Source organism: Dryobates pubescens, chromosome 6, assembly GCF_014839835.1.
Source record: "Dryobates pubescens isolate bDryPub1 chromosome 6, bDryPub1.pri, whole genome shotgun sequence".
In the NCBI taxonomy this organism is placed as follows: domain Eukaryota; kingdom Metazoa; phylum Chordata; class Aves; order Piciformes; family Picidae; genus Dryobates; species Dryobates pubescens.
This window is the reverse complement of record NC_071617.1, coordinates 42,881,854-42,898,684: the sequence shown is the minus strand read 5'-3', so window position 1 is coordinate 42,898,684 and position 16,831 is coordinate 42,881,854. Positions and strand designations below refer to the sequence as shown.

Genomic DNA, 16,831 nt, shown 5'->3' with positions numbered 1-16,831 from the left:
CATCTCTGTTAATCAAACTTCAAATTACCGTGGTAATGCAGCTCACCCTCCATGTGAAATTAGCAAACACGCTGCTAAACCCACCAAACACACTGGAACAAAGGGCATGATGAAGGAAAGACCTGACTGAAGCATGGAAAGTAAATTGTACAGAATCTATTGAGTTTGTGTCAAGGGCAGCAAAAATAAGTGAGAGATGTAGTGTTGAGGGATGGCATTACTAAAAGAATAAAAAAAAGCAAACAATTCGTCACAGTTGAAAAAGGTTCAAGGATAGGATTGATATTGCCTTTTGATTTTAGTAAGGATCTTGTTTGTCATGTATGTATTATCCTTAAGAACCAGAAAGAGAACCCTGTTAGGCTGCTCTCTTAAATAAGAGTAGGGGAAACAGAAAGAAGAAACTAAGGAGATGCTGGTGGCATTGCCATAACTCTTAATGAGTGAAGCTGAAGTGTAGCCTAGTGTCAGCTGCTGAGGTTCTGTTATAAGCCATGAGAACGTTGTCTGTAATGATAAAGCTACAGCACCCTCAGCACACTGAATTTTTTAGTTATGCAAGAATGAGTAGTCCAATATTTTTCCAAATAAAGGACTTAATATAAGGGGGATTTCCTGGCAAAACAATTCTGTAGGAAAGTGAAAAATTGAAGTATTCTAAGAAAAGTCTAAAAATGTGGAGCAAATATTTAGATGACAGAACTGATGGATTTTATTCTAGTCTAATGTATTATTTTTACTACAGTGAGATTATGGACACCTCTGTTTTACAAACACATAACTGTAGCTACTACATGTAAGAAAACTTATTATGGCAGAAAATATATTTGATTGTCTGAAATAATAATCTATACTTTACCAAATCATCAAAAATATCACGCTGATGCACATGAATGGTAATAAGTGTTTCATATTTCACTCTGTCAAGCTTTGAAAGATCATGTGTGGTCTGGCTAATCAATGTATTCAAAATATCCAGAAACCTCCCGTTGGTTACTTGCATGATTTTTCTGTCCTCTCTAGCATTCTGTAGAGCTTCTTCTGAATCATGTGTCCACAACATTTGAATTCCCAGTAATCCAACCTACAATTTTTTATGTGAAAAAAACAAAACAAAACACAAAAGAATCACTTGTTGACCACTAGCCTTATTACAAAAGGCTCAAAAGTGTGTAATAGCAACAATAAATTATGGTATAGAGAATCCTAAATTATCACTGTATGCAACATGATGCTGTCTCACCAGGATACTGTGTCTGAGTTAATTGACTCCGTTGTGGTACTGGAAAATATAGAAATAAACATGTTAAAGTTTTCATGAAAATTTGTCACATATTGAGATACACACTAATTAAGGAATATAGAATTAACCAGGTTGGAAAAGACCTTTGAGATCATTGAGTCCAACTTATCATCCAACATCATCTAATCAACTAAACCATGGCACCAAGACCACATCCAGTCTCTTCCTAAACATCTCCAGTGATGGTGACTCCACCACCTCCCTGGGCAGCCCATTCCAATGGCCAATCACTCTTTCTGCAAAGAACTTCTTCCTAACATCCAGCCTAAACCTCCCCTGGCACAGCTTGATACTGTGTGCTCTTGTTCTGGTGCTGGTTGCCTGGGAGAAGAGACCAACCCCCACCTGGCTACAACCTCCCTCCAGGTTGTCAGGAGAGTTTCACTTGCCACCCCTTAGTGTACTGCAGTACCACAAATACAAACAGGTCTCAAATTGAGGGCAGAAAACATTCTGAAAATTTCCCATTGCCAATTCATAGCTAATTACAGAACATTGTTTTTAATTCTATTTTTAGTGAACACAGAATATATTGCTAACTTTATAACACGTTGTCATGACCGGACTATAGCCTAGAGCACAATGAACTATAAACTGTTTCCAAATAAATCTAGACAGTTATAGAATGTTGTGTGTACACTACAATATTAGACTCATTTTGACCAGGCACACCCATGACAAAATAGGACAGACAAAAATTGCATCAATAGGATTTTCTTCCCACATTTCTGTGCTGACAAAGCACCAAGACCTAGAATTTGACCCATCCACTTTCTACTTGTCTATCTCCCTATAGGGAGATTGAAAAGTTACAGACATTGTGTAGCAGGAAATATCTCAGCATTTCAGGAACAAGTTCTTTACCATGAGGGTGGTGGAACACTGGAACAGGTTGCCCAGTGAAGTGGTTGAGGCCCTATCACTGGAGATACTCAAAGTGAGGCTTGACAGGGCACTGGGCAACCTGATTCTCTTCAGTATGTCACTACTTCTTGCAGAGGGGGTTGGTCTAGATGACCTTTAGAGGTCCCTTCCACCAAACCAAACCAAGCCATCCTGTGATTCTACAATTTCAGAAGCATTATGGTATTATCAGTAGAGCCTAAACCAAATTTATTTTAGAAAGACCAATTAGGCAGAAGAAAAAAACCATAAAGAACAATCTTTCACATTGCCTATAACAGAAGCTTCTGAGACAGGGAAAAGGCCATTTGAAAGAAAACATCTCAAATATTTTTCAGTATTTATTTCTGTGTAGTTTAAATTTCTTGATAAAAAACATTTTTTCCCTCTCTGCCACACCCAATACAAATAATTCTTTGAACATAAAAACATTTGGATTAGCAAGACATGGGAAAGAAGATGGTCATAAAGCCACTACAAAATTTCTGACATACAAACAAGAGAGCCAGTGATTACCTGTGTGAAGAGGAGAATTTTTAAAATAAATAGTGCTGAGGTAATGCATAATCATGTCATAAATATAGCACTATTAAACATTTGTGCATTTTCTGTAACATTAGCAATGTATTGGCCAGTTTTAATAACTGCAGAATTTCTATTTAAAAAATTACACCTAGCACTGAGCCAATTAGAAATTTACAGAGTCAGAATTTGTACATCATGGGAAAAAAATAATTGCTTGTTAATTAAATTTATGAATTATCGGCAAGATGGAGAATTTCTAGGCAAACTAGAATCCTTCCAGATAGGCTTCTACTAGGACTGCATTATCATAGTGACAAATATATTAACTATGAAGTAAATCTTGTAAAGGATGTCATAAATAATCAGAAACTTAGCTCTTGTCATCTTAGATCATGAGAAATAAATAACTTTGCACATGAAGTTTTATTTGCACTTGAAAGGAGTTCAACATCCATCACAGAAAATATAAGCTCTACTTTATATTCTCCAAGAAAGGAAAATACAAATTTTAAAGTAGATTACAATAAAAAAAATTGTGCTATATATGGGGTACCAAAACTGAACTCATTAAGGATCGCTGCCTTCTGAGTAGATCCTTTTTCTCGTTTCCTCTCTGAATATTCCTCATATAAACATTCCCTTACACTCTTTACTTCCCACCTTTCCCCACACACATCCCAGACTGCACGCACAAATCCACATGCTGTAATCTTACCTGTGCTGGGAACTGATTAAGAAAATTCACCAAGTCATATCCTGGTTCACTAATTTGGTAATACGCTGCCCTAATTATTCCATGCAATGAACTCTGCTGCACGCGCAATAAATCCTGCAACCAAAGTTCTACTGGTCCTTTTGCAAGCACTGAAGTGTCCAACTGAAAAAGAAATTAATCAAAAGTACAAAAAAAGAATGTTGTTAACAAACTTTTATTCAGGTACATTAGTTACTGAACAGTTACTTAATTTCTGTTACTTCATTTCTGACAACTACACATGTAATTTCAATAAACATACTAGAAACTTATTTAAGGAAGACATTTAAAGGGTTAGTGCAATTATAATGCGTTCATTTGCGATTCACAATAATTTGATGTAACATATACTGATTTGTTAAAAACTAGAATGTGTGTCTATTAACAACATTTCTGGAAAAGAAAACAAAGAAAGGTAGAGATTTACCAGAATTTTTTCTCCTTCCCTTGATATAACCGCCAGTATGCGGTCGTAATCCTTTGAGTGAAATTCTACTTCATTTATATTGTCAGATATGGAAGGCAGATGTGGCTGAAAGGATATTTCAGAAGCAATTCAATGTAAATATATAGCATTAGCAAACGGGGGAAAAAAATCTCAAATAAGGTTATCCTGCAAAGGTTCTTCTGAACCAGGCCATATGTAGGTAAAAATCACAGAAAACAGTTCTGTAGGATTTTATCTCCATTTGCTGGTTTGGTTTAGTTTGGTTTACTGTTTTCAGAGGCAATCTGGCAGAGCAGATCATAGTATCCGTCAGGGTTGGAAGGGACCACAAGGATCATCTAGTTCCAACCCCCCTGCCATGGGCAGGGACACCTCACACTAGATCAGGCTGCCCAGAGCCTCATCCAGCCTCGGCTTAAACACCTCCAGGGACGGGGCCTCAACCACCTCCCTGGACAACCCACTCCAGGATTTCACCACTCTCACAGTGAAGAAATTCTTCCTCACATCCAGTCCAAATCTCCCCACCTCCAGCTTCATTCCATTCCCCCTAGTCCTATCACTACCTGATATCCTGAGAAGTCCCTCCCCAGCCTTCTTGTAGGCCCCCTTCAGATACTGGAAGGCCACAATTAGGTCACCTCGGAGCCTTCTCTTCTCCAGACTGAACAGCCCCAATTCTTCAAGTCTGTCCTCATAGGAGAGGTGCTCCAGCCCTCTGATCATCCTCATGGCCCTGTGATAAGCTGTGATATCAGCTACCTTGTCTCAATCAGCCGTCAGTAACAGCCTAGACTAGCTGGAAGAACTTTGCAATATGCAAACCAGGAAACTCTCACAGGGACCTTTTTGTTAGTTTAGTTGTGAAAAGAACCACCCACAAATCTCTTGATAGAACCACATTCTACTGTTATGAGCTCTGAAGGTTTCTGAAAATTACAAATATTCATTTCATATTTCATTAAAGACTAAAGAGCAAGAAATTTTATCTTTTTAAGCACATTTTATATAGGAAAATGGGTATGTTTTCAAGTAATAAAAGCTTTTCCATATTCTAATTATTATTATTTAAATTATAAGCAGAGGAATTCACTAAAGTTGTACCTGAATTGTATGAGAATCACTTGCTTGTCCAAGAATTTCAAGAAGAACAGGATCAGAAACAAAAAAGAATCGAGGAAACAGTAATCTTTTCTTCTCTAAGTATCTTGAAAATTGAACAAAAATTTTATTATTAGAGTATTTCAGTGCTTCAATTATTTTTCTACATAAGAGTGAAAGTAAGACTGAGATACTATTCACCTAAAAGCAATGCATTACAAATCAAACAGTGCATACCCTGTAAGTGACTTCTGGCACACGTCCAGCTGTTCATGTAAATGAGGGAGAAGTTCCTGCATAGTCTCATCTCCCACACAGCAGTCAATGACATTTGGGTTTTCGCGAGCTCGTTGCATTATTCTTATCCATGATTTGTCAATGATATGAAAACGCTTTGCTTCCTGTATATAGCAAAACCATAAGTACTTCCAAAGCATTATCTCTTGGCAATTACTACACAGATTTTAATAGGCAAGCATTGTGAAGTTTACCTGGGGTAACTCTTTTGCAATATCTCCCCCTACAAAAACAGCTTCGAGGTAGACCCAGAGGTTCTGCACAACCAGCCATTCTTCAATTATATCTGTAGAGTTGCTTAGTTTAGAAATCCAGTTCTGAATTTCCTTTTTAAATGATGCATTGTATCTGGAAGAGGATAGGGAGCAAAAATTAACTGTAAATACATCTATTATGTGATAAATACAATGGTTAAAAACCTCACGCCAAACAACAAGTGTTTCACTCAGAGCAAGAAGAATCTTATTCCAAGTTTCTACCAGCTTGATTACATTCAAATATATTCAGACAATAGTTTGCTAATAATACATGAACATTTTTCACTAGCAGAAGTTTTGAACTAGGTATTACAATATCCTTTTTCATTTATATATACATATGTGTGTGTATATATATATATGTATTCTGTTCAAATTTACTATTGATTTAGTCTAACAATAGTACAGTTGCTAGCTTGATGTGTTTCTGAAAATACCATATGCAATCAATTTGTAAGTACCTATTGCTCAGTAAAGAGCCAAGAATCATTAAACTGTCCTCCATCAACGTTATAATTTCTGTTGATTCTGTTCCCTTTAACAGTAACTCTCCTCTCCCTTTGAATGATGAAAAGCTCAGAATTTGATTTCCCCAAATTTCAGCTATTTGAGATAGTTTGGCTTCTATATCCTTTTCCTTTGTGGCAGATATGCATATATCCTGTAAAATAAGAACCATGTTTTCAGAATTTCCTTTCTTCAGAAATGAAGTCTTGCCTAACATTACATTTAGTCACAGAATATTTTAAAACAATATATGACATTTTATAAAATAGTACAGAAATATGTCACACAAATGCAGAGATCACACTACGGATTTACTCTCAAATTACCTGTATGGATAACTGAAAATTGCACACTAGGAAAAGCATGGATATACCACTTCTGTGGTTTCACCCTTTGTGTAACAAGAGTCCTGGATCATCACTTTGAGAAGGTTTAGAATAATAACATAGGCTCATCACCCAATGAGATATCAATCTTAGTCACATTTCAATTTAAAGAATCAGGGAATTTAAGAACAATTTAGGCTGGAAAGGTTATCAAGTCCAACAAATTTGTGGAGCATATAGGTGCTGGAGCATGTCCAACAAGGGCAATGAAATTGGTGAAGCATCTAGAGCACAAGTCCTGTCAAGAGCAGATAAGGGCATTGGGGTTGCTTATTACAGAGAAAAGGCTGACAGAAGACTTTATCACTCACTACAGCTACTGGAAAAGAGCTTGCAGTGAGGTGGGTAGTGGTCTCTTCTCACAAGTAACAAGATAAAACAGCCCCGAGGAGTTGTTAAGCATTGAACAGACAGCCCAGGTAAGTGAATGGGTCACCACTCCTGGACATATTTAAAAGACAGTGTTGACATGAAATTTAGGGACAATGGTTTAGTGGCAGACTTGGCAGTGTTACATGTGAAGTTGGACTTAACGATCTTAGAGGTATTTTCCACCATAAATGATTCTATGGAACTGGCTGGAGGGCCGAGCCCAGAGAGTGGTGGTGAATGGTGCCACATCCAGCTGGCAGCCAGTCACTAGTGGTGTGCCCCAAGGATCAGTGCTGGGCCCCATGCTCTTTAACATCTTTATTGATGATCTCGATGAGGGCATCGAGTCCATCATCAGTAAATTTGCTGATGACACCAAGCTGGGGGCAGGAGTTGATCTGCTGGAGGGTAGAGAGGCTCTGCAGAGGGACCTCGACAGGCTGGGCAGATGGGCAGAGTGCAACGGCATGAGATTTAACACATCCAAGTGCCGGGTTCTGCACATTGGCCACAACAACCCCATGCAGAGCTACAGGCTGGGGTCAGAGTGGCTGGAGAGCAGTCAGGCTGAGAGAGACCTGGGGGTGCTGGTTGACAGTAGACTGAACATGAGCCTGCAGTGTGCCCAGGCAGCCAGGAGGGCCAATGGCATCCTGGCCTGCATCAGGAACAGTGTGGCCAGCAGGAGCAGGGAGGTCATTCTGCCCCTGTACACTGCACTGGTTAGGCCGCACCTCGAGTACTGTGTCCAGTTCTGGGCCCCTCAGTTTAGGAAGGAGGTTGACTTGTTGGAGCGTGTCCAGAAAAGGGCAACAAGGTTGGTGAGGGGCTTGGAACACAAGCCCTATGAGGAGAGATTGAGGGAGCTGGGGTTGCTTAGTCTGGAGAAGAGGAGACTCAGGGGTGACCTTATTGCTCTTTACAACTACCTGAAGGGGGGTTATAGTGAGGCAGAGGTTGGTCTCTTCTCCCAGGCAGTCAGTACCAGAACAAGAGGACACAGTCTCAGGCTGCGTCAGGGGAGGTTTAGGCCGGAGGTTAGGAGGAAGTTTTACACAGAGAGAGTGATTGCCCACTGGAATGGGCTGCCTGGGGAGGTGGTGGGGTCACCGTCGCTGGGGGTGTTCAGGGCGAGGCTTGACAGGATGCTTGGTTGTATGGATTAGTTGATTGGGTAGTGTTGGATGATAGGTTGGACATGATGATCTCAAAGGTCTCTTCCAACCTGGTTTATTCTATTCTATTCTATTCTATGATCACAGTAACTAAGGTTGGAAGAGACCCCAAGGATCATCAAGTCCAACCTGTCCCAACAGACCTCACGACTAGACCATGGCACCAAGTGCCACGTCCAATCTCCCCTTGAACACCTCCAGGGACGGCGACTCCACCACCTCCCTGGGCAGCACATTCCAATGACGAATGACTCGCTCAGTGAAGAACTTTTTCCTCACCTCGAGTCTAAACCTCCCCTGGCACAGCTTGAGACTGTGTCCCCTTGTTCTGGTGCTGGTTGCCTGGGAGAAGAGACCAACCCCCTCCTGTCCACAACCACCCTTCAGGCAGTTGTAGAGGGCAATGAGATCACCTCTGATCCTTCTCTTCTCCAGGCTAAACAATCCCAGCTCCCTCAGCCTCCCCTCATAGGGCTTGTGCTCAAGGCCTCTCACCAGCCTTGTTGCCCTTCTCTGGACACGTTCAAGTGTCTCGATGTCCTTCCTAAACTGAGGGGCCCAGAACTGGACACAGGACTCAAGGTGTGGCCTAAACAATGCAGAGTACAGGGGCACAATGACCTCCCTGCTCCTGCTGGCCACACTATTCCTAATACAGGCCAGGATGCCATTGGCCTTCTTGGCCACCTGGGCACACTGCTGGCTCATGTTTAGGTGGGTGTCAATCAGCACCCCCAGGTCCCTCTCTGTTTGGCAGCTCTCCAGCCACTCTGACCCCAGCCTGTAGCTCTGCATGGGGTTGCCGTGGCCAAAGTGCAGCACCCGGCACTTGGACTTATTAAATGCCATCCCATTGGATCATTCTATTCAAATCAGATCTTAATTCAAAATTCAGAAGATTACCTTATCCATATAAATCAAGTATGAATGTAACAACAGTTTTTGTACATGTATTTACACTGAAACTTCAAAACTCCACTGGGGTTTTTTTTCAAGTTTTGAGGAAGAATCTTTTGAAGTTCAGAAGAAGTCACAAAAAGCTGGAAAAGTATTCATATTAAGTATAAATAAGCATGGAGCCTTCCTTCTACTTCCTGATTAATTTCCAAACCTTTAAAGTAAACATGGTGATAGAAAGAGGTAATCATGATGAAGTTTTGTGTTGGTTTTTTTCTTTGGTTGGTTTGATTTTTTCCTATTTAAAAAGGGCCAAAAGATAGGGCTAGGAAAAAGGTGAAGATATTATCTAGAAATAAGAGCCCAAAGATTCCAGCTGCTACCTCTGTCTTTGTTCATTTTAATAAGAACTTCTAATCAAAATGCAAGTTATTTTAAACTCGTGTGGTGGGATTGAGAGTCAAGGACATTAACAAAGTATAAAATTGTTTTTAAAACAAGTTACAATTTTGTAAGTAATCATATTACTTTTGTTGACAGTATAACACAAACAAGGAGACAAAAAACTGTATATTGCACACCTCAATATCATCTTTATGTTCAAGAATTGGTGCTTCCATAATGTTCCGAAGGCAAAAGGAATCCGATTCTATATCAAATTTATGTCCTGTGATTTCACCAATACGATCCCAGTGTCTTGGCTTCATTGCTTTGTCAGCCATCATTTCCAACAAAGTACAAGACTCACTAAAATTATCAATTTTTTCCTTGAGATCTAAAAATGCTTGCCAGTGTTGGAGTCCTTTAGGTAGTCTACGGCACCTGCAGTACAGTTAAAGTGATACAGTACTAAATGTTACTTGTCAAAATAGGAATTGTTTCAACAATCTGAAAACAGAGGATGAAATATGAATCAGCTTGTAGTAAGGTGAACATTTTCTATGTAAAATTCCAGTTTCTGCAAGTGTACTGGAGCAGGGAAGTCATTTTGCCCCTGTACTCAGCACTGGTTAGGCCACACCTTGAGTACTGTGTCCAGAAACCAAGAGCAAAACAAAAGGAAAAGTAAGTAAAAAAAAATCCACACTGTCACAGAGATCACCTCCCTTTAGTTTAGGAAGACTGTGATACTGGTTTTTGACCACCTGAATTCATCAGTTTTATAAACCATGAAAAACTACCAGAGCTAAGATACATCGAGAAAAAAAAATCAAGAATGGAAAAAAATGATAGGTAGATAGGCAGGATGAGTACTTAACAGCTTAAGGAAGCACTATTTATACTACAGGTTCTTCTCTTGACTGCAGTTACAAAAGTAATTACCCTTTTATACAGTTCTACTTAAACTACCTTAAAACTAATGTCAGCTTCAGAAAGGAACATACCTGTTTTGAAAATCCAGTAGTTCAGCATTAATTTTTTCAATATCTATATCTGTCCAAAGTATGTCATTATAACCATCAATACTGCTTATTACACTATCATATAATCCATACAATTTCTGAAGCAAGCCTAATTCCTTCCTGGGAGGGAAAAAAAATAAAATAAAATCATACTGATAATTTCAATCAGTAATTTGGAAACCTCACTATAGTTAAATACACAGTATATGAAATGCTACTGCAGTAGCAGTACATATAATAGTACAGGTAGATCAATTAGATTATTTTTCTTAATGCAGAAAAGAACACCTTGTAGATAAAATTCACCAAAAAAGAGCAGACGGTGCTAGGGACTGAATAACCACACTAAACATCACTAAACATATTTGGGGCAAGTTTTGTTTTAACCTAGTTCTATAAACCTTTCATTCATCCAAAAGGAAGCTTATGTACCCTGACCTTGTTCTGCAGTGCATAGTAGGGCATGGCAAGTGGGGACAGTTAGTCAATTTAATTTGAAAGCACTTTCTGAATCTGAACTAAAACACAGATCTAAAACCAGACAGAAACAGTCAGCTCCTCATCTGGTGTGAATCAGCATCAAACTAATGAAATGGCTGGTGCATGAACTCTGGAATCTGATTGTTCTTTGTGCAGTTGTGCAAAAAGCTTAGATTTTCATAAAAGCTCTAGTTGTATTTTTCATATGTGATTATATACTGACCTTTCCTCACCTTTTCCTTGTTCACTCTTTGTACCATATCTTAATACATACTACAGTATTTACTTATCCACATATATATATTTCAAGGACATAACGGTCTTCTCCTTTATGCAATATCTACAGCAGTAAAATAATCTGGTATAGTTCCGTTACCATTGTAATTAACAGAATTCTTTGGTATCAGCAAAATCATTAAACCACTAAAATTTTTAAATGATTTGGGGTTTTCTTTTAACTTAATTTTAGGCAGTGGAAGCCTTCTGTATTGTAACATTTCCCTGTTCGATGTACCTTAATCGTTTCTTCATTGGGTGTCCTCATAGACACCTAAACCTAAAAGTATTTCTACACTTACTTGATTTTGTGCAAAACTTCATAATCTGTGACAGGCAATCCGAACAACTGTTCACCAGATGAGTATGTGATAAACTTTCTCCACAGCTCATCAAAGTTAGCCTGATAAAATTTGTATAGTACAGAAAAAAATAAATAAATATGCATTTTAATGTAAAATGGTCTAATAACAAATCATTTGATGGGTCTAAAATTGTTCTAATGCTCCTAGAAGCATATTTAAATGTCTGAATATACTTTCGATCTAAAGTTTTGAACAGCTGTCATATAAGGTAATAGCCAAATCCAAGTAATGAATCAAAACAGTGAAAGTGTATATAAGAAACAATGTTTGAAGAAATATTTTATAAAATGGAATATGAAGTCAATTTCACATCACTGAGAACAAGAAAATAGTTGCATCAGAAAGTAAAATACAGAGCCTGAAAAAAACCCCACCAAACCACTGAAGCATGCCAAAACATACAATGACTTTCAAGGCATAACTGGCATCCAAAGGGTATGACAAATATGGAAAAATAAAACCAAAACGTTTTCTTGGCAAAATAATAAACAGAGTAAACTTAACCAAAGTCTCCTTCTTTCCAATACATATTAGATGCAATGGGAAGTTTAAACACTTTCTGCTGGTTTCTTAGTCCTTTTAACAAAATGTGAATTTACTTTTTACAGAGCCTCTTAGGTATTGCACAAACACTGTAAAAAGTAAATTCAAAGTTTGTGAAACTTCTCTTAGGTATTTTACACACTCTGGAAAAACTAAATTAAAACTTTGTGAAAAGGACTAAGTAACTGGCAGAAGGTGCTTAAACCTTCGATTGCATCTAATATTTAGCGGAAACAAAGCGATTTTGGTTGAGTTTACTGTACAATACCTGAGAGACTGACAAATGTCCTGCTGATAAAAACCTTCAGGAAAATGTCAGTTACAGAGAAAGGGTTAAAAATTGGTCACAGACTTAAGAGCTAAGGTTCATAACAAACAAGAATCAAGTTGAAAGACAATCATCTAAAGGAAAACATGATGCTTAAAACATGGAAATATCTGCTCATGACTAATCTGTAAACATGCTTATTTTCAGTGATTATTAAGCTGTAATACTTGACTCTTCCCTGTTATACTGCTTTTATTACTTAAACTTGATAATTTCTGCTCACAAAATGCAAAGAGTGAAGCAAGGTTACAGATCAATTGATTGATTCATCAATCAATAAATATACAAATCCTTCTACATTAAGGAGAACATTGCCTGGTAGAAACAAAAGCATAGTTACCATAATGCTGCAGAAAATGCCCTCCAATATGCAGTTAACAAAGATTGTGAATGTGTCTTTTTCTTAACCTGTTTTGATAAGCAATAGGATATCTAATTTTAATTATTTTGAGATGCACCCATTTATTTTCTTACCTGAAAGATCTGTAGCCTGTTACTGGCTTCCTGAGGTGGAATACTTGGAACCATAGGTCCTTCCTTTCAAACAAGATGTTAACAAAAAATTGAATATTAATTCTCAAAGCAAGTGAAGGCCACTGAATATTTACAGTTCATTTTAAAATGTTTATTTTTTGGTAGTCAAAATTCATTCCAGTATCTCAGTACTGCAATATTTACAATGGTAAATCTTATAAAAAGATAACCCCAATGAAATTTTAAACTCTTTAGCTTGAACTAAATAGGACTAGACTTTCATTTTTCATATTTCATTCTTCTGAAAATAAACTACACAGTGAGTGGCCCCAGACTGTATTTTTCTATGTTAATATATGAGCACAGATTCCACGACACATGCTACAATTTCTAAACTAATTTCTAAATTAATTTTAGATTAGAATTTAGTGGCAAGCTGTACCACCAAGGATTCTTTTCTTTCCTTACAGAGTTGTGTGCTCTGCCATTTCTTCATACTGAAAAGTTTGGTCTAAACTGATGACTGCTTAGCAACCATGGCAAGCATTCAGTATCTGAGCAGGATAAAACTCTGACACCTAACTGCTGCAGATGGGAAGTGTTGAAAAGCTGCGTCGAGGTCTTATGTATAGCCACTAAATTAATTTACCGTCTCATATGATGTTTCGAAGTTTGACATATCCTCCTGGAAAACTACAATTGATTCTAGCAAATGATTCTTAAATTTAGGCTGAACTTGAACCAATTCATCTTGGACTCTGTTCTGACACACACAAAAGAAGATTAACATTAAAATCAAAGTTACTTCCTTAAAGCCCAGGAACATGCAAGTTATATATAAACCAAATTTATATATTTAAAGCACTAAAAATCTGAAGAAAAATTATCTCTTTGAATCTAAATAATTTCGCTCTTGTGTTTGGGTTTTTATGGTGCTGTATGTCCAATTTTTGACATGAAAAGTAGAGAGAAAACAAATCAAAAACCAAAACAAAATTTCTGCTCCATCTTTAAGTGAACATGTTTCATTCTAAGGGTGTGTAGGAACAAAAGAACACAAAAGAAATGGGTAAAATAAAGGTTCTATTGTCTTCCTTTCTTTTCTCCCTCAAAAAAAAAATAAATAATCTCAAACCTAAAAGCATTAGGGTGCTCCTTTTTAATGAATGGCACAAGCTTTTCCTGTAACAACTTCCTTACTCTTTGTTCAAAAACTTGAGAGAAAGAATCAAGAGTAGCCTAAAATGTTAAATGTACTCTTGAGTGCTCAATCTGTGGAACAAGATCTAACTTAATTGTTCCACAAAAGATTGGAATTATTTTGATCTAACCACCTCCAATGTAGATAATATTCAACAATTTTTGAGCTTTTGAGGGATATAAGGCTGTCCTGAGCAATAAAGGTAACGTGCAATCACCACTTCGGGGTAAGGGCGCTGGCAGGATATGCACTTTTTAAAACCAGGTATTGTAAGTGTAGTAATCTTCCTGGTCAGATAAGAATGACACAAAAGATAGAAATGAAGGAGAACAGAAAGACGTAATAAATGTTTTAATTTCTTGCAGATTTTAAGTATATATTTATGTTGCAGTTTGAGCTGGGTGCCCCCCTGGTGTGTTCACTTCCTGTGTCCAGAAGTCCAGCCCAGAGGGATGGACACAGGAAATTGTGTATTTCCTACCATAATTCTTTGCACCACTATAAGATCCAGTGCGGGGTCTAGCACGTTCTCTTTCCTTCCTCCTCCGCCAGCCGGTAACTGGGGGAGATGTCTCCTGGCTTTGGGCCTGGCTAGGCCCAAGGCCACGGGGGGATGGGCAGTCTCAGGCCTGGCCAGCTGAGACTAGCCCAGCAGAGGGAGGGGGAAGAAGGAGCCCTGAGGGTCTCGGGTGTACCCTCAGGTGGGAATGGGATGCCTCTGGGTTTGCTTTGGGATCTCTCTTTGTCACTGCGCTTTGGGTTCTCTGTAACATTTCACTGCTTTCTATTTAAACTTTCATCACTTTTGCAATCCGTTTGTCTGAGTGTTTTATTCCTGCCCGTGGTGGGGAGAGAGGGGGCTGCCTCAACCCAGCACATTCTTGGTAGCAGAGGATGGTTGTTGTGGGGAGGGGGTCTGCCTCTGAACCCACTACATTCTTGGCGAGCCAGGCAGGAGAGGAGTTTGTTATTGTGTGCATTCTGCAGATTGGATTGCAAAAGATAAGAGAGTTTAAATTTAGTTCTGGGCGTCGTTCTGGTTCTCTGGCAGTTGGGGCTCAAGTGTTGTTGTTGTTGGGGCGATTGTGTGAGTTCTCGTGGATTGCCGGGGGGCACCTGGTGCGTAGCCGGTGGCACGGAGCCCCTCCTGCTATTTCAAGCAGGGGTGGCTCTTAACCATCGGAACTGGGGCATCGCTTAAGAATGCGGGACCTGCCCCTCCTCCACCTTTACTCTCTGCGGAGCGGCAGAAGCGGCGGGGGGTGAAGTGGCGGAGGGGGGCAGCGGCGAGCAGATCAAAGTCAGGTCCGTTCTCGCTGCGGGGTAGGGCCAGCCGCGGCGGAGCGGGCGAGCCCGGCTCCCGATACCCAGGAAGGGCGAACGGGAACTCAGTTCGAAAGCTGTTCTCAAGGGCCCTGGGGACGCGTTTATGGCTTTCTCTGGAGGAGCCGTTTGAATGCCCGAGGGGTGGAGGCGATTTTGATTCTGTACCGCGGCGGTAGAGGTGGCTGGAGCCCTGCTCTATGCTCAGGTTGCGGCGCCGGAGGACCAGCCGTGCGCTCGGAGCGGCGATGGCGGCTCGGGCCGTGCACTCGGAGCGGCGGCGGGGCCAGCCCTGTTCTCTTCCCCGACGTTTTCGGACGAGTTCCGAAAATGGCGCCTAGCACCTGGCTCCACCTCCCTTCTTCTCAGCAGGTTGTGGAGCAGCCCCTCCTCTCCCGGGGTGGGGCTGTGTACTTGGAGCTGCCACATCTGCGGTACGCGAACGCCCAGTGGAGGGGCGGTGTACCTGTGGCATGCGTCTGTGGAGCCTCGGGCCGCGGCTGAAAGCGGTCAGCACTGGGCTTGGGATAGGTCCGTGCACTGTTGAGAGAGGCTCAGCGTGCTATTTCCTGGAGGGGTGGAAAAGCAGCAGAGCCTGATTGTTCTGGCTGACTTGCCCCAGGGGTGGAAATATGCCGCTGAGTGGATAGAAATGGGAATGATGGTTTGGTTGAGAAGTTGTGAGGTTCTTTCCAGGTGACCAGGATGTCCAACGGATCCATGAAGAGCTTGCACCGCAGAAGAGTGAACTCTGCATCGCGGGAGGCTCCGTTAAATGAGAGGAGAAGGACTGGAATGGACTGACACTTGAGCCTGAAGGAGAGACTGGTTGAGTGGACACCCAGATGAAGATGTGGACTTCGCCGGACATGTCATCAGAAGATTTCTGATTTGATGATGTGTTTAGGTGCAGAGATTATGGTATGAAATACAGGGGTGGCATGTTGCAGTTTGAGCTGGGTGCCCCCCTGGTGTGTTCACTTCCTGTGTCCAGAAGTCCAGCCCAGAGGGATGGACACAGGAAATTGTGTATTTCCTACCATAATTCTTTGCACCACTATAAGATCCAGTGCGGGGTCTAGCACGTTCTCTTTCCTTCCTCCTCCGCCAGCCGGTAACTGGGGGAGATGTCTCCTGGCTTTGGGCCTGGCTAGGCCCAAGGCCACGGGGGGATGGGCAGTCTCAGGCCTGGCCAGCTGAGACTAGCCCAGCAGAGGGAGGGGGAAGAAGGAGCCCTGAGGGTCTCGGGTGTACCCTCAGGTGGGAATGGGATGCCTCTGGGTTTGCTTTGGGATCTCTCTTTGTCACTGCGCTTTGGGTTCTCTGTAACATTTCACTGCTTTCTATTTAAACTTTCATCACTTTTGCAATCCGTTTGTCTGAGTGTTTTATTCCTGCCCGTGGTGGGGAGAGAGGGGGCTGCCTCAACCCAGCACATTCTTGGTAGCAGAGGATGGTTGTTGTGGGGAGGGGGTCTGCCTCTGAACCCACTACAATACTACAATAATATTCA

General features: G+C 40.6%; 1 protein-coding gene across 1 annotated transcript in view; it reads right to left on the bottom strand.

Annotated features, from left to right (window-relative positions):
- Positions 1–16,831, bottom strand: part of DNAH8 (dynein axonemal heavy chain 8) — a 167,268-nt gene that overhangs the window by 87,535 nt on the left and 62,902 nt on the right. The window contains exons 30-41 of the mRNA XM_054162298.1: positions 13,444–13,557; positions 12,795–12,857; positions 11,387–11,487; positions 10,311–10,448; positions 9,507–9,747; positions 6,050–6,249; positions 5,526–5,679; positions 5,272–5,435; positions 5,038–5,140; positions 3,913–4,017; positions 3,447–3,608; positions 860–1,084 (exon numbers count right to left, since the gene is read on the bottom strand). Of these exons, the coding sequence (XP_054018273.1) occupies positions 860–1,084; positions 3,447–3,608; positions 3,913–4,017; positions 5,038–5,140; positions 5,272–5,435; positions 5,526–5,679; positions 6,050–6,249; positions 9,507–9,747; positions 10,311–10,448; positions 11,387–11,487; positions 12,795–12,857; positions 13,444–13,557 (1,770 nt within the window). The remainder of the gene's footprint in view (positions 1–859; positions 1,085–3,446; positions 3,609–3,912; positions 4,018–5,037; positions 5,141–5,271; positions 5,436–5,525; positions 5,680–6,049; positions 6,250–9,506; positions 9,748–10,310; positions 10,449–11,386; positions 11,488–12,794; positions 12,858–13,443; positions 13,558–16,831) is intronic.